Raw genomic sequence first — 16,927 nt, 5'->3', positions numbered from 1 at the left:
CCCACGTCCGGTCGCTAGGAACTGCGGCTGCTTTGCGCACCCCTGAGGGGAGGGTGGAACGGTGCTTTTATACCTTCTTAAAAAAAAAAAAAAGCACCAAAGTGAGAGCCTAAGACATTAACATAATCAGAATTTCAGTGGAAAGTGCCAGCATGGACGTACATCCAAAGCAGCTCTTCTCCCAGATTCCATATTTCCTCCAACTTTTGATATTTTCATTTTTTTAAGTGGCTGTATTAATGTAAACTATCTAGCAGAGGCCTTTTGAGCCTCTTAATGGTTACGATGGAGGAAAATATTTGTCACAACTACCAGGAGAAAAAATAAACATCCTTGATGCTGTCAAGTCAATTCCAAGCTACAACAGAAGCAGTAGGCTATTAAATATGATCTGAAATAAAATAGTAAGCAAAACCTGATTATTCAGTCTAATTTGATATTTCACAGATGGGCAAGCAGCATGAGATGTGCAGACAGGGAAACTATTTGACCTCCTGAGTATCACAAGCCCTGTAATTCCGCACAAACCCCGCTGCTGTGCGTGGCCAAACGCTGCCGCTCCTTTCAGCCCGCCGCGCTCGCAGGGCTGGGCGCACTGCGGTGCCGGCAGCGGGTCGGGCCGGCTCGGCTCGGCTCAGCTCGCTGCGCAGCCCTGCCTGCAGGAGCCCGGCCCGAGCCGCCACTTCCGCCCGCAACGCGGCTCTGGGCAGAAAGACTCCGCTTCCCCCAAACTATTTGTATGGGCAGCACTTCGCCAGCATAACATATTTCTGATGCTTACTGCTTAATACAGAAGAAACTCTTAACTCCATATTTACAAAGAAAATAGGCGCAAGCAAGCAAGCCAGAACGGCTAGTTCATCATAAGCTGAAGTTCACCGCAACTGTTGGATGTTAGGAGGTCAGCAGCGAAACAGATTCATTGAATTACACTTCTATAAGAAACTGCTCCAGATACTGGTTTCCAAAATCATCATGCTTTTTAGGTGTGTCATGGACCACTTTTCTATGCCTATAGAAATTTATAATACACTAATATCTAAATATATTTATAAGTTTCCTGCCTTCTAAAATAGGATTATCATTACCCCCCCCCCAAAAAAAAAATTGTATGTAGTATCCTGTTAAACTCTGCTATTATCTAGAGGTAAAACTGAAACTGAGAGAACATACTCATGGTTTAATAAAATGTCCTAATTATGTAATTCTACGTTGACAGAAACAAAATTAATATTTTTCAGCATTATGCTGAAACATGCAAAATATATTCCAATTCGCACCCCATTTGCAAAGGTTAAGTAATCAAATCAGTCAAACGTTTGGAAGTCTAAGAGTTAGGAGCAGATTCTGATCCCTGTTACACCACCAAACTACTACATCTTGTTGGCTGTCGAAAATGTCATTGGGGTGAAAAGAGGCTTTCTTCCGTAAAGGAGAAGGCCTAAGGCGGTATTTCTGTCTGGAAATCAAAACCTCAGTTTCTACTGCTCCATATTTGTATAGTTCACATCCAGAGGACAAAGGTAAATAAGTGAAAAACTGACAGCTCTGAATTGTTATTTTCATTCAAAGGACACTGAAGTCAAGTACTTCTTATTAAAAGAGACCCCCTCACCTTACACCACACATTAGTGGAATATATTGGAGATACTGTGCTGATAGAGTACTGTATTTTGCAAAATAGTGTATATTCCTTAAGCACTTCACTGTTCTCCCCACTTCTGTAGCAAAATCTTGTCTAATACAGACTACGCGGTATTGTGTCCTCCAGTTAGACTGGTATCAAGTAATAAACGGTGTTCATGAATGAGATCAAGCCAACAAGGCTCACAGCAAAATGAAGATTCTTGTTGACAAGCAGGAAAAAAAGGTAATGAGCAGTAACAGTTGAAATTTTAGAGCTAGAGTGAAAGAAATAACTCTAAATTCAATCACATTACTTGCTATCATGGGAATTTTCTGAGCTAACTGGAAAATCTCGCACATCCCGTGTTTACCATACTCTAGTATAATAAGCATACAAAGCCGCAAACATGACAAACACCTTGTCTTTAACAGTTTATATTTATATACATCCGTCCCAGTAGTGCAAAACAGTTCTATCGTATCTAGACGTCAAAAAAGCACCAACAGATACTTAAACAAAGAAACAGGGAAATGGTACATAAATACCTGGGGTATTTCAATACAAGCTTAGAAACCAGCTTCAAACATGTCATTGACTTGTTAATAAATGATCAGCTATTTGGAAAGAAATGTTCTTCAGTGTTTAAAAATTTGGGTTGGGCCATACCTGAGAAATCACACTCAACTAAAGAACCATATAACCAGACTCTCAAACACGGACCAGTAATGTGTAGGCAAAACCAAAGGTTTGTTAAGAGGGAAACTTAAACTTTAGTGACATTTTCTAGAAGCTTCGCATTTCTGGGAGGTAGCCAGTCTAAAAAATCCTAAATAAGGTAGACAATTTCTTAACTCCCCATTATACCCTCCAATGTGGAGGGCTCTTGTTAACCTGGTAAAGTAGAACCAGTGCCTGAACAGGACGTGCGGATGATCAGGACTGGCTTTTGCCATGTCCAAACAGAATAAAGTCAAGCCAAAACATCCGTGGTGTGTGGGAAGAGCAAAAATCATTAAACTAAGGCAAAAAAGAAATCTTATAGTAATAAATACAAACGGAAAGCGAGGTTTTGTACAAAAAAGAAATAAACAGGTAGAAATGGGATCAAAGGAAAATTTACACCAGCAGAAGAAGGGAGAGTAAGATGAACCATACTGTATATGTTAACACATTGAACCGTAACAACTGCATTGGGTGAATACTGCACGGAAGGGCTACAGCTGACAGTAACAACGGAAAAAGCAGGAGTGTTCAGTACGCATTTTTGTCCTGTGTTTTGGGAAGAAAGCAAAAGATTGTATTTTAGAAACCATTAGGTCTAGATTATTTGCATCCACTCTCTTGTCCACCAGAGCCCTCTTGGCTGTTGCTCTTGAGTGACAATTGTAACACTGGGAGCAAGCTAAAGTCTCAGGAAGGAGGAGGAACCATTTGGGGGCTAACTCAGGTCAGTACAGGTCACTGAGACGACGAAACCTTAAACTGGCAGAAAGGTAGGACTGGCTCGAGCAGAACAGTTAAGCAGATCCATCCGACAGATCCTGCTTGCGGGGACTCCTCACAAACTAAATAAACTGTGAGCCTAGCATATTGTTAGGCTAACATATTGTTTATGTAATTACTGTTTCTATTAAAAGTGTTAAGTGCTGTAATAGTCACAAAATATTGTGATCAGCAGGGAGGCCACTTAAGTTGGGTTGACTTTGCTGACTTGGAGTACAGAACATAAGCACACCAGCTCCCGTTATGCCTGCCCACGGGAGGGGGTCCGCTCGCTCTAAGTTATTTTTAGAAGGGGGCATTCAGAAAGTCAGGACTGAGGAGGGTTAAATCCTCGCTGTCGTGTTTGGCGTGAAGAGCTGAGTCACCAGAGCGGCACTGCTACTGGATAACCACCAGAGAGGTCAGGTTAAAACTCAACAAGAAAGAGAAAAGGTGAGCGGAGGGAGACTGGAGATCTTTAACACACGCCAAGTTTGAGAAAAGTAGAGGTCTAGAACAAGAGATGAGAAATCTTCCCCCAACTCTCCCCCGGCTAAACCCGGGGCAGGGCACTGAGAAGAGGCACCGCTCCCGTGCGAGGCCTTGCCTTTGCCCAGCCAGCAGGGATACGGCTGAGCAGCTCTGGAGGACAGTTAAAGAAAAATCCTGCTGCCATCAGAAATGCAGAATTTGTGCTGTTCTTTCGCTTTCCCTTTTGTGAGTTCTCCCACTTTATTTGAGATTTTAGCCTTATGTTTTGCTGGAATAAAACTAACTCTTAATACTTTTATATCTTTTTGATCAAAAACCAGTCCAAGATTAGAATCTGGGGCAGTATTACCGAGAAGCAGCCTGTCTCACGGGCACCCTGGTTACAGACAACTGCACAAGGACGCTTGTGCGAGGCAGGAACCGGCGCATGCCTCCAGCCCTCCGCGCAGCCCGGCGGGAAGGCTGCCGCCCGCTGCCTGGCTCCTGGCGGAGTCCTCTGGCGGGACGCACTCTTCCACTCCAGCTCCATCTTCCGGCTCTCAGGCAGCCCAACACCTACCCCCGCAGAATCACCGGCTGGCTGACACAGAATTAAATTAATGAAAAATTAAAGGAAAGTAATATAATTAAACCGAATCAACAAAGGCTTATGGAAAGCAGGTCTTCTCAAACTACCCAGAAATCTTTTCTTGATGAGCTTACAAGCCTGGGCAATTATGCTATTAGTGGTACTATATTTAAATTTCTGTAAGATACTCCATTTTATACAAAACAAACAATCTGGTAAAGAACTTGGAAGGACACAAAGTCAGCATGGTATATATGAAACTAAAAACTGGCTTTCAGAGATGTCCGAGAATGATACTGTAATTCTAAGCCATTGGGGAGCAAGCCAGTATCCAGCAGGCCTTTGCAGGAACTGTTTCTTGTCCTTGTGCTACTTAACATATTTACCAATGAACTAGAAGAAAACAAAATCACTATTAGTTAAGTTAGCAGAAGACAAAGAGACTGGGACAAGTAGCTAATGAAGAGAACAGGTCACTCACACGCAGCGATCCTGTCTGCTGAGTAAGCCAGGCACAAGCAAACATTAAGAATTTTAATAGGGTCAAATGCAATGTCATATTTCCAAACAAGGACCGTAAGCCGTACTTAAACATGGGGGATGCGAGGAAACAGCGAGTCTAAAAGGGACTTTGGGAGCAGATGGAATAATTAATCAAACGCTGCCAGAGGTCGCTTGCAGTCACAACGCCTCGTGCAGTCTGGGAAGCAATAGGAAATTTTGCTTTTGCTAGGGGTGTTACCAGAATTGTGTCTCGTTCCATTGCCCGCTATTCACAAAGGATGTTAAGGTACTGGACAGGGTTCAGAGATGCATTTCAAGAGTACCAGGATTAAAAATACACATTGCTGTGAATGACTCCAGGAGCTCGATCTGCTTGTTTATCACGGGTAACTTGATCACGGGGTATAAATGCCTACATGGAGAAGAAAAGTTTAATAGCTTTCTTTCCAATCCATCAGACTAAAGTAGAAAATAGGATCCAATACTTGAAATTTATGCTACACTACAGAAATTCAGACAAGAATTAGTTAGATGTTTTAACCAGACATTAGAATGATGTGTCAAGGACTGTGGTGGATACACGAATCACTGACTCTTTTAGCTTGACATAGGATGGTCTAAAAAGGACATGCTACAGATGGTTTTTGGAAGGCCAGACTAGGACAGAATGGTTCCCTCCTCTATTTATAGGTTATAAATCTATGATTCAGTGTGAGAAAAATATTATAAAACCAAATAAACAAAAACAAATAAACCCTACCTAAACTCTCCACTAAATAAGCACTGTGCCTTTCGGGCTCAAACTGTTGGCATGAGTTAGTACTATGATACTTACTCTATTTTCTTGTAAATAAGAGTCAAATAAGAACAATTCACAAGTCAAAATGGTTATGTCCAAACTCTGGGATCTGGGAACATGTTACAGCTCTTGCGTCCAGTTGCATGCTTTAGCCACATACTGGGCCATTTGTCAGGGCAAGACCCAAGCGTATGCCATTGCCTCTTCCTTCTGCCCAGGAAGCAAATCCAGGTGTGCAAAGCAGAAGGGAGCTAAAGTTTTGGCAGATTCCTGGCGAAACAGCTCCCAGACTGCGTCACCTCACAGCCTGCAGGCAGCCAATAAACCCGAGGCTGGAAAAGTTGAATAATCTAAACGCAACATTAAGAATCCTTCAGGGAGATGGGATGTTACTCGGAATAACTCTAGCTTCCGCCATTACAATTTAATCAGATTTTGGACTGTAAATGAACCAAACCACTCATTCCATCAGCTTAGTTGACCATTAAGGTGCCAAGTTTGTCATTAGAATAAATATGAACTGTACTACTGACTCCTGCATTATTCTTTTGAAGAAGGTATGTCTCCAAATTACATAGCACTGTGGCAAATTTGCTTACTGCCATGACAAAAAACAAGCTAATGATGCTTGTGCTATGAAGAAAAACTACCCAAACTGCAAAGCACACTTGCATGCTCTGTGGAAAAAAAAAGAAAAAAAACAACTCTCTCCTTAAAACCAAAAGCACACAGAAGACCCACATCCATCAACACTGCATTTCAGAAGAACGTCACGTGGAACAGGGGCCTGGAGATCCTGTTAGTCTTAGAAATACTCTCTCCCTCTCCCCCCAACAGGGAATAGGGAGCAGGGCACAGGAACAGACTTCACAGTAGATGTGATAGTGCCTTGCTGCCACAGAAAGATTCACCTTATTCTACATAGCCAAAATTATTTAAGTTGAAGGGAAGCCCCATAAAAACACAGAGCATGAGATTTAACTATGAATTACTGCAGACGAAGCAACTAAACACCTCGATTAAACAATCCCTCCCCACTTGCTCCCAGCCTAAACCTCATGGTGGGACGCTCCGAAGCTCGCTGGTACAGCGCCCGGGTTGCGCCTTCCCCTTTCAGCTGCTGCAGGAACGTCGGCACCGGCATCCTGCACAGGGGTAAAATGAGCACGTAACAGAGTGAAAGAAAAGAGAAATGGGCAGTATAGTTTCTGTCTTTCTTTGGAGTATGATTTTTCTGTAATCTCTCAAATTGTATCAAACACTCCTGAACTTTTTTTCCCCCTCTGTTTCAGCTATTTTCCGAGGCTAACAGGAAAGTTAGCACCAAGAAACTAACTGGAATAGCCAGTCAAACTGCGCACCCAAGTCCTAATTCCCAAGTCCTTGGCAGATGCTGCCAAGGAAAATTTGCAACCGCTCACATTGACAATTCAAAATTCCTGTCCCACAGACATGACTGAGATTAGTGGTAACTTCCAAGAAAGATGTATTTTATTTCTGTATATTGCCTCCCTTGTAATATTTTTTGGTTAGCTTAGACACACCATAAAAGATCACTAGAAAATCTTACTTTAGTACTTTGATGGCTCTGTCTTTTGCCTTCAGGGATACATAACAGCTTCTAAAGAAGATTTGTTAGCTAATTACTGATTTCTTATTATAAATATATTATTTAAGCATATTAAATAAATAAAAGTTCAAAAATGTCATTGAGATCAGCTCAAAATTCTCGTTGGTACTCTGCAATGCTTTCTAGCCACATTTGCACTTGTGATTACTTCAGAATCCTATTTTTTCCCCACCTACCACGTGACAACAGTTATTGTTCCATGAATTTAGAGAAGCGGTTATCAGGCAAAGCTTCTTTAAGTTTATGTGTGAGGAAAAGTGTTTGGCTGTAAACTGGTGCATGAACGAAGGGCTCTTCCTCTTCTGAAACAGATAAAGCCCACAGCTCACAATCTCTCAAACCTGTATTTCATACAGCACAACAGTTTTAGTTTGTCCCCATTAGGAAAGGAGAAAAAGATCCTGATTAATAAAATTAATTCTATCAAAGTGAAGGAACACAGTGCAGTTTCATGGAGAGAGCTGCCTTTTTCAAAAAAGAAAAAAAAATCTCAGCCAGTTTATTGGACTCCATCCAATTCTTACATTAAAATTTTATAGCAGAAAGTGAACATATGGAAAATGTTTAGGTTACCCCCCTGACTTAAATGGTAAAGCTTTAGAGTTGTTTAAACAAATTCATGAACAGCACTAGACATTTCTTGTACACATCTTGGGATAACTGTAGATATGGGAGACCTGATCAAGGAAAAGAAAATCCAACCACTGAAATCCCTAGATAATCTTTCCCTGGGGTCAGAAAACAGGCAGCCCCCTTTCTACTACTGCTTTAGTAGTGCCAGAGAGGTGCGTACTTCCCACCGCTGCTGACGCTCAGCCCGGCGCTCGCAGGAGATGCGGGGTTTCTCCAGGATGATTACCTCTCCGGTCCTCAAAGTTTCAAAATATGGTGAGAATATGTAAAGTCAAATGTCTATAGAGAAGAAGCACAGAAGTGGCTCAGAGCTACTGAAAGGATGCTATAGAAGGAGGAATGAAGAGAAAGAGCAAGTGGGTACCTATATTTATTTAAAGAAGAATACTAAAAATACTATTATAGTGAAACTGCTGGAATTCAGGGAAAATGGAGGATTCAAGAAATTCAAATGAGGTTTGGACAAATGCAACAGTAAGGTCAGTGTCCTGGGCAAATAAAGAAACAAGAAATTTCCACAATCACCTGGCCAAATGCCTTAGGCAAAAAAGCTTCCCTTCAATACATCGTGCAAGTGCACAGCAGAAGTTACCGCCCCGTCACCTGCAGCCACACCACTTGTTATTCCACAGAGCTACTGAATTCTCCCCAGAAAAGCTGGTATGGGACAGTAAAGACAGCTTAAATTACCCAAGCAAAATATATTTTCATCAGTAATACGAAAAAAAAAAAAAAAGAGAGAGAGAATCACTCAGGGTAATTCCGGAACTCTCATTTCGTCCTATAAAGCAGGCATTTAGGAAGTAACAAATAGCAAAAATTGTGCTTCAAAGCAGTTTTGCAATCAGAGCTACTGCGTGTTCTGTCCTGACCATATCAGCTCTTTCGCTGAGAACAAGTTTAGCTTTGTACCCAAAGAAAAGGTTGCTAGGTTTCCTTTAAAACAACGAATAGCAGCATATTCTCTGCACAATTACTGTACTTACTTTCTGAGAACAGCATTAATTTTCAGAGAATTTGAAAAGTAAATCCTTTAATAAGCTTAGGAATTAATATTAAACACAAGTTCTTTCAGAAATTTAGCAAAGAGCACAAGACTTATAATTTTTCCTTTTTGAGTCCTACAGTTTTTGTGTTAGAGTATTAATAGCTGTTCAAAGTTCCCACATCAGACTGTGGTTTTGCATTTGCTCTACATTCAAACACTGTGCTTTAAGCAAGAATTCTTATTTTTGCTAAACCTCTCTCTTTTGGCAGTTGCTAAAGAATACAAAAGTCCCTTACCAAGGATTCTAGGAAGAACTGCCTTCCTCTCAAAGTACTTCCATGCATCTCAGGCTCAGTGGGAAGGAAATCGCTCCAAAAACTGTCTTCAGCTAATAGCCATTTTGAGACTGGTATCTCTGTCACTGACCTCCGTACGCCAGCCACGCACTTACATGTCTTGAAATGCTTAGATTTAAGCTAGCAGTAAAGCCATTACAATTTAAGGATAAGAGAATGGCAAAATTTGTCAGCAAAGGTGACAGGTTTTACTAGATTAATACATCTAGAAAAATATGGACAAGCTCTCCAACTCAGTAAATCATCAGGTTGAGTTCAGGTTTAAGGGGGAGCTGTCTGGTTTCATTACGCTACTGTCCAAAACTTATCCAGCCCCCCTGAAAGGCAATATAACTAAGGATATTGATACATACTAATACACCCGTCTGAAGAGGAACGTTAAGATTTTGTTTTAAAACCTGCTAGTGAATTGAAAACAGGTGATGCATTGCCTGATCAGCCCTCATTGATACCTTGCAAACCTTGATTTGACTGGAAATTTGTTATCCAGTTTCTGAAAGGGACATGTATTTTAAAACTCCCTTTAAATTCATCAGAAATATGGTGAATTAGAATTATGTATGTGTCAAATCAAAAGCTGCAGAGTACCTGAGGACACTGTAATCTGCATCCTGTTAGGTACAGTTACGTACAAGCTAGCTTATTAGCCAGGAACGCAGGCACAGGGACAGCATCAGTGTCAGCCACGCTTCCCTCCTCTATCTGGAGCACAGCGGCACTACGAGATAACAGGACATATAAAACCTACCAAGCAGACTCCAGGGTTCTTTTCTTAGACATTTTAAATTAACGTGAAATCCTATGCTAGAACACAAAGTCACGGCGGAGTCTCCCAAGGGCCCAGACTGTCAAAGTATGAAAATGGATCGGCTGATTTATATATTTGCTAACTTTTCCTCTGAGTCTTTAGTGGCAACTAAGAACAGTGGTTTAACACTTCAGACATTAAATTGTCACTTAGATGCCAGTGACATTCTCCCCTTTCTGATATGCTATTTCTTCTGTGACTGTGTCCCTCGTGTCCTGATGAGAACTTCCAACGTCTGAGACACGAACACTGCTAGAGTTTGAAGAGATCAAAGTACTGAATGTAAATTAATCCTCCACTTAGGCAGAAAATGGGCTTTGTACAATAGCTCCTCACAACTATGGCATCCCGATGACTTCATCCTGACCTGGAAAGCATCAGCCTATACGGAGGAAGACAAACAGCGTATGATCTCTGTCAAGAGAACGCCAGCAGCAGCAGTACCTTTCCTGGCAGACGTCTTTAGGAAGAGAACTAGACCAAGACTAGCTGAATTCCTTGGCACCGCTCTCCAGATAGCCCTTAGGAAGCATGCAGTCAGTATCTTGAAACAGTGTTAAAAGATGTTGTATTTTACTTCAACTTCTTTCCTTGGCCGTGACACTCCAGGTGTTAAACCATAATCAAATCTGTGCTTTAGTTCTCCTTCCCTTAAGTAGGAAACAGTATATTGACCTTTCTTTATAATGCACTTGGAGATGTATGAATGAAAAGCAGCATGTAAGAGCTGATTATTCTTATAGCTACTAATAATAACCCTTGAGCTGTCCAAGTCTCCCAGGTAAAACCTTCTGTATGACTATGCAAATCTCTCAAATCCGTTCAAATCTCCACCTCAACATTACAGTCTAGATGGTGGAAGCAGGGAAGGAAAGAGGGGGGAATGGAAAACTGTTTCCTCTTCACTGGAAACAGGACCCATTCCAAAAGGAACAAATTTATGAAACACTTCTCCCTTGGCAGCATGGATCTGTTCTGTAACAGAGCTCCCCAGGAACAGTTCTGCTTTTTCATTCAGAATAATTCAACATTCAGTACATGTTTAGTTCTGAGACCTTTAATTTATCTCCTTGATGGTTATGCTTTGTGGTAAGAAGACAAATAGTACTTATTAAATGAAACCTCCCAAATCCCTTCTCTGAACATTCCTCTGAATTTGGGAGCTGGGTCTTTTCTGAGGTTCTGCAAGATTTGAATAAATGCTTCATCCTCCCAGTGAGTGGAAACTGTAAGTGATTATATCTGTATTTTCAAGATATTCAAGTCTTCTCCCTTCACCTGCTTTTCACACTTTTTTTTAACAGTGCGGAGAGCAATTGCTCCTTTACTCAGAGATAGAAGCTGTGTAAGGGGAACAGGCTTCGTAAGCCTACTTGAAAAACAAAACTCACATGGCGTCATTTCCCACTCCGGAAATGGGAGCACTGTGCCTTTCAAAGGAGAGAGAAACTTAAAAACCAGAGTTTGCATAGCATGGAGACATTTAACTCCATTCCTCCATTGGATGGGCAGCAGCTGAGAGGACCTTCTGCAAGGCTATGCTACTACCTTTGAAACCACACTGAGACACTCTTTAACGTATGAGCCTATTACACTGTATACAGAGAGTCATGTAAGGGCTCCCATCACCCAGTGAAGATATCTAAAAGCAGCAGCTTCAAGTCCAAGCCCCTATCTCATATATAAATGTACAAAATCAAGAACAGTCAACAGCATGTTTTGTGAGAAGCGAGGTGATAACTGTTTGGGAAAATATTTTCACTGAAAAAGGAAAACGCTGCATTTTAGAGAGTACTCGACATTCAGAACGAACAATAAGACTAGACTAAAATAAGCAGTGCAAAGCCACAAAAGGAGCAAGGAAGAAAACCACCAGGCATTTTGTATCTATGTCAAGGATTATAACCTGCGCAATAGTCAAATGTTCCATCTTAGAGCAAAAAGCAACTAATTCCTCCATGGTCAGGTGGCTCATTAATAGGGAAAGGGAAGGGAAAGCTCAAAAAAGTGATTGTTATCAAGGCCTTACTTTGAAAAGTCTTCTCACATCTGTTGAGGGAAAAAAAGCAAGCAGTGGCTTGTGATCAAACAGAAAGAGTTCAAGATAAGGAATGTGATACTTTTAATTGCACACCCGTTCATTAAAGCAAAGGTGTAAGAGAGGAACTGCCCAGGGGTGGCACGCTGCAGAGGTCAAACGCAACGGCCTCTCCAAAACGCAGCCTAGTCATGCTGGTGTCAGAAACACGTTCTTCTGAAATCTCATTATTGCTTCAGATACATCAAAATATATGACCTTGTGCTAAGAGAAGATCTGAAAGTGTCTGTGAGGTACGCTGTCCGTTTTGCACAGCAGAGGATTAAGCACTGGCTAGAAAGATCCCCCCGTTTTGTCAGCTTGCTGCTCCCCCAGTGCAGGACCAGAACCGAAGACTCCTGAAGTCAATGGATTGACTCTCAATGGCTCCAAAAAACACACCAGGCCCACAGAAACCTAGACTTTAACTTACTGTAGTTTTTGTCTCTGGAGTCCATCCACACACACACACCTACTTATTAAGCACTACATTACAAAAAACAACCTTCAAACATACTTTGTTTCAAAACATATTTTGATTCAAAGGTAAAATTAAATAGACCATTCCTACATATTTTTTGTGAAAGAAAGAAATGACTGATGACCACTTAATGCACAGCTCAGACAAACCGGGCATTTCGTACCAGGGCAGACTTAACTCAGAATGAAAAATATCTTAGGAATAAAGTGCAGTATGTCAAATTGACAGAGACATGAGGTAAATGGCCTTTTCGCTGGGCCAGAAGTCTGTAATATTCAAACGAATTTAGTCTTCTTAGAATCTTTATAGTAATTAGCCCCTATTCCCTGCTCAACTGTAACATTGTTTAACAACTCGAATCCATAATTAAGTTTATCATCCCAGTGGAATTTTGGAGAGAGGCTTAATTTTCTGCGAGGGAAACGGAGCCGCGCTGCCTGCCTGGCAGCATAACAAATCACTGACTCAGCAATGGGCAGTTGAAAGCAGATTCTTCTTAATCTCTTAATCCCTGATATATACATATGTTGAAGGATAGACTTTGTGACCTGAGTAGTTTTTATATTGTATAACATTTTATTATTATTATTATTATTATTACACAGTGCTTTATGATGAGAGAATAAGCATTAGCTGTTTATAAACACATAAGAGCACAGCATAGAAAATTTAGATTCAATTTTTGAAAAACTTGTATTCAGATAAGGATAGGCTTCTATGTCAAATGTATATGACATACTGGAGAATTATTGGACTGTGAAATTTAATATTTGCTTCTTTAGGTAAATTGCAATACCAAAAATTCCTGCTTTGTTCACAAATTACAAACAGGGGACACATGAAAATACTGATCCTTATTAACAACCCATATTCTTAATGACTGTCCAGCAATGGGTTTTGTTGTGGTCTAGTGAGCAATGCACTAGAAAGTACATAAAATTTGAGCACCTGAAGTATTTTGCTAGCCCTAGAAAAAGAAGTTCAGTTTTAATTTTGTAAAACTTACTATAAACTGTGACGAAATGCCAAAACCTAAAATCCAATATGCTAGGAAATTTCCAGATCCATCTGGGTTTGAGTCTACAGATTTGGACATCTGCACAGAGATTTGGTTCTTGGTTAGTCCCAGTTGGAAGGACAGCTACTGGTCTTACATAAGCAAACCATCGCATGCAGATTTTCATTTCTGCTTTTCAGGATTTACAGAAGTATAACCCCAGGCTTCCTGTTCTCACCACCATCAGTTAATTTAAATAAACTGTATTAATAAGCTGAGAAACCTCTAGTGCTCTCCAGTGTGCCAAGCATTTTTTTTTCTTTACTCTTCTTCGTATCTCTCCTTAGCAATTATTTTGTAAGCAAGAGAGAGAAACAGCCACACTTTTCACTGAAATTCTTTCAGTTTTATCCAAATGGCACTTAGTCTTTTGATTATGTCTTTTGACTCCCTCATAAATACACAACATGCATGAGTGGCTTCCAACAGTCAATGCCCATTTTACTATATTTGTGTTATGAAGCTTAGAATTTGTTCTTTGAAGAGAATTCTGTAGAAAGAAACCAAAATTCCATGAAAACCACTTCAAATCTTGGCACTTAAAACTATACTCAAGTTCTACCTCCAGAAGTCCCTCATTATTTCATGCACATCCATCACTAACACAGTATCTAGGCCACAAAACCTATATACAGATTACATCAGGTAATTGAGATCTGAATATTGCTTCTTTGAACTCTAACAGAAAAGACTGAAAGAAAATAACTGTATAACTCGTCACATATGTAATGGCAATATTTATGGCTTCAAAAATAAAGGCTCTTACCTTGAGAAACAAGGCTCCCTTGGAAGCCAAGGAGTCCGTTCCTTTTCCATTGGGGTAACAGTGATAAGCAGCATCCATAACAGGATAGCGGCTGGCAAAAAGCAGACCACTGTTCACAAACTTGAAGCTACAGCAGCCATGGCAACTGTAGACCCCAACATCATAGACGATGTATTCAAAATAGTGATGAAGCTGCTCTTTCAATTTCTCTGCAGCCCTTTTGTCAAACACTTCCTGCAAACACAGAAAGTCCAAGTTGGCAGGGAAGAAAGCCGAGATCTCGTGATCAAAGGTCTCATCTGTGTGTTTCTTCTTCCGCACTGAAGTCTTCTTCATGATTGAAGCTTTGTAGAGAAGCTTGTTGTTGACAGTGCTTTGGTCCACTGTACCATCTCCAATGCGAACCTTAACTAAGGACTCTCGTGAGGCAGTGTAGCTGTCTAAACTCCCAGAATCTCCTTCCTTCTGTTTGTGGTTAGGTGTTTTTGAGTTCTCTGCATCACCTTCCAGGGACTGCTCTGCTGGGCCACTAGCGTTAGCCTGGCCATTGATGGTATCCGCTTCTGCGTCTGACATGTGGCCATTATCCTCTCCATTTATGCGGACAATACAAGAGTTATCTTCTCCTTCATTTGGCTCTCCAACTCCAGCCTTGTCATCTCTACTGTCCTCACTGTTGTTTGAGCCAGAATTGTCTCCTTTATACTCCATTGATGTTGTCCTTTTCATGCCAACATTGACAGTACGATTAGTGCTATCTCCACCCTGAGGGGAGACCAAGCTGCTAAAACTTGCTGCACTGATGGATGTGTTAGTAGGAGAATCTATATATATTTTGATCTGTGGTCTGCTTGCTCCATTTCGGATCCTCCGGCCAATCTCTTTAGCCCTAGCCTGTGTATTGAAAACATTATTAAATCTCGCCAGAGAATCTGGCAGCAGGCAAACGTTGGCACTGCCAAAGCAGAAGCTTTTCCCATTTCCTGCAGCCTTCCATTCAGTGAGCAGCGTGGCTCCATTGGCATGGCTCTTGTCTTCCAGTCTGGAGTAGATATATGGCCTTCTAGCTGACTGCAGCGGGGACCACAACAAGAAGCCAATCAGAGCAAAAGGAAGAGAGGCTACCAACAGGGCCAAGTAGATGGGGGTGGTAATAATGATGCAGAGTGCATGAAAATAGCATGGATCATCTGCTCTTTGACGTTTTTCATAGGTGGTTGGAACAAAAGAGGCCACAAGCCTATCTGCAAACCAGTAACATGGGAAAATCAGGCCCCAGGAAAAGGAATGCAGAACTGACAGAAAGCTGTTGGGAAATGGGGAAGTGTATAAAACCATTGCAACTCAGTTATGACAACGCTTGAGGGCCTTCTACATGATGTCGTGGTCAGCCATCCATCAGAACTCTGGGAGAGGGTTGGGGGAAACTGTCCAGCCAGGAGGTTTGTTCCAGTAAGAGTCAATAATAAAACCGTAAGAGCACCATTTCACTGTGTTGAAGTAAAAAGCAAACAAGGCCACTGTTTTCATCTGGCTTTTTGGCATCTATATTTGTCAGAGGATGTCATTGTTCACCGCAGGCTGCCATAACGAATCTCTCAGGAGGCAGAAGGAAAACCTATAAAGACAAAAACCACAAAATATATGTAACAGTTACTAAAAGTTCAAAGCAGATTTTCTCACACCAGTCTTGCCTTGAAATCTAGACTTTTTTTTTTTAAATTTACATGGCATTTTTAATAGTCTCCTAAAGATCACAGATCTGGAGCAACTCCAGCTACAAGCAACTGGTATTTCTGCAAAGGAAATCAGTAATTTGACCATTTAATGAAAATGACTAAGGTTATCATAAAACATATTTCTATTAAAAACTGTAAACCTTACACTGAAAAATATACTTTGGAGTTTCTTTTGTTTCATAATACCTCTCTCTTTGAGGCTTCACATTTATTTTTATTAGCTACTTTCAAATCTTCACAAATACTGTGTGGCAGTTATCTCTAGGCAGCTCTAGAAGAGTACTGTATCCAGTATGTTATCACTTAACTTCTCTTGAACTGACAGTGTCTTTGGGGAAAAAAAAAAAAAGGTGTTAGGGCAAAGGCATCTTGTGCTCAAGAGTAAAAATGTTTGCTGGGGAAAAAATGCTTCAAAACTCCTCTTTTTTTATTTTTGGCATCTCAGAGATGAGAATTACATGAGAATATTTATTGGCACGTCCTCATTTAAAATTTGGGGCTCTATCATTAAGAATTGTTTAGGGAAATAGTCATTTGATGTATATTTTAAAAACTGTACAGGGCACCTAGAAGCAGATAAACATTTTTATAACACTTAATAGCAAATGGCATAATGATACGCAACACAGCTAGATGTTCACAGGAGAGAGAAGATACAGATTTGGAGAACAATACCACCTTAGCATCATAATAAGGAAAACGCAATTCCTCAGTTTGTTCTCACCTTTTACATTTCTGCTTCTTTAAAGCAAGCCCTTGCAAATGATTTATGTCCCAACTGCCAGCATATTTTTAATTGTGGTACATATGCAATACCAGACTGCAGACTCAGAGTGTACTGTACAGGTCAGAAGCGATAAATAAGGCGTTAAAATACATCGTTTAACTAGCTCTCTTTTTACCACACACATTCTTTGTTT

The 16,927-nt window shown here is 40.8% G+C and overlaps 1 protein-coding gene across 1 annotated transcript in view; it reads right to left on the bottom strand.

Annotated features, from left to right (window-relative positions):
- The window catches only part of SMPD3 (sphingomyelin phosphodiesterase 3), a 42,202-nt gene extending 26,481 nt beyond the window's left edge, over positions 1–15,721 (bottom strand). The window contains exon 1 of the mRNA XM_013941040.2: positions 14,269–15,721. Coding sequence (XP_013796494.1) covers positions 14,269–15,606 — 1,338 coding nt within the window. The 5' untranslated portion in view covers positions 15,607–15,721. The remainder of the gene's footprint in view (positions 1–14,268) is intronic.
- Between the last annotated feature and the right edge of the window lie 1,206 nt (positions 15,722–16,927).

This window comes from Apteryx mantelli, chromosome 10 (genome assembly GCF_036417845.1).
Source record: "Apteryx mantelli isolate bAptMan1 chromosome 10, bAptMan1.hap1, whole genome shotgun sequence".
NCBI classification, from domain to species: domain Eukaryota; kingdom Metazoa; phylum Chordata; class Aves; order Apterygiformes; family Apterygidae; genus Apteryx; species Apteryx mantelli.
This window is presented reverse-complemented; position numbering and strand designations above follow the sequence as displayed.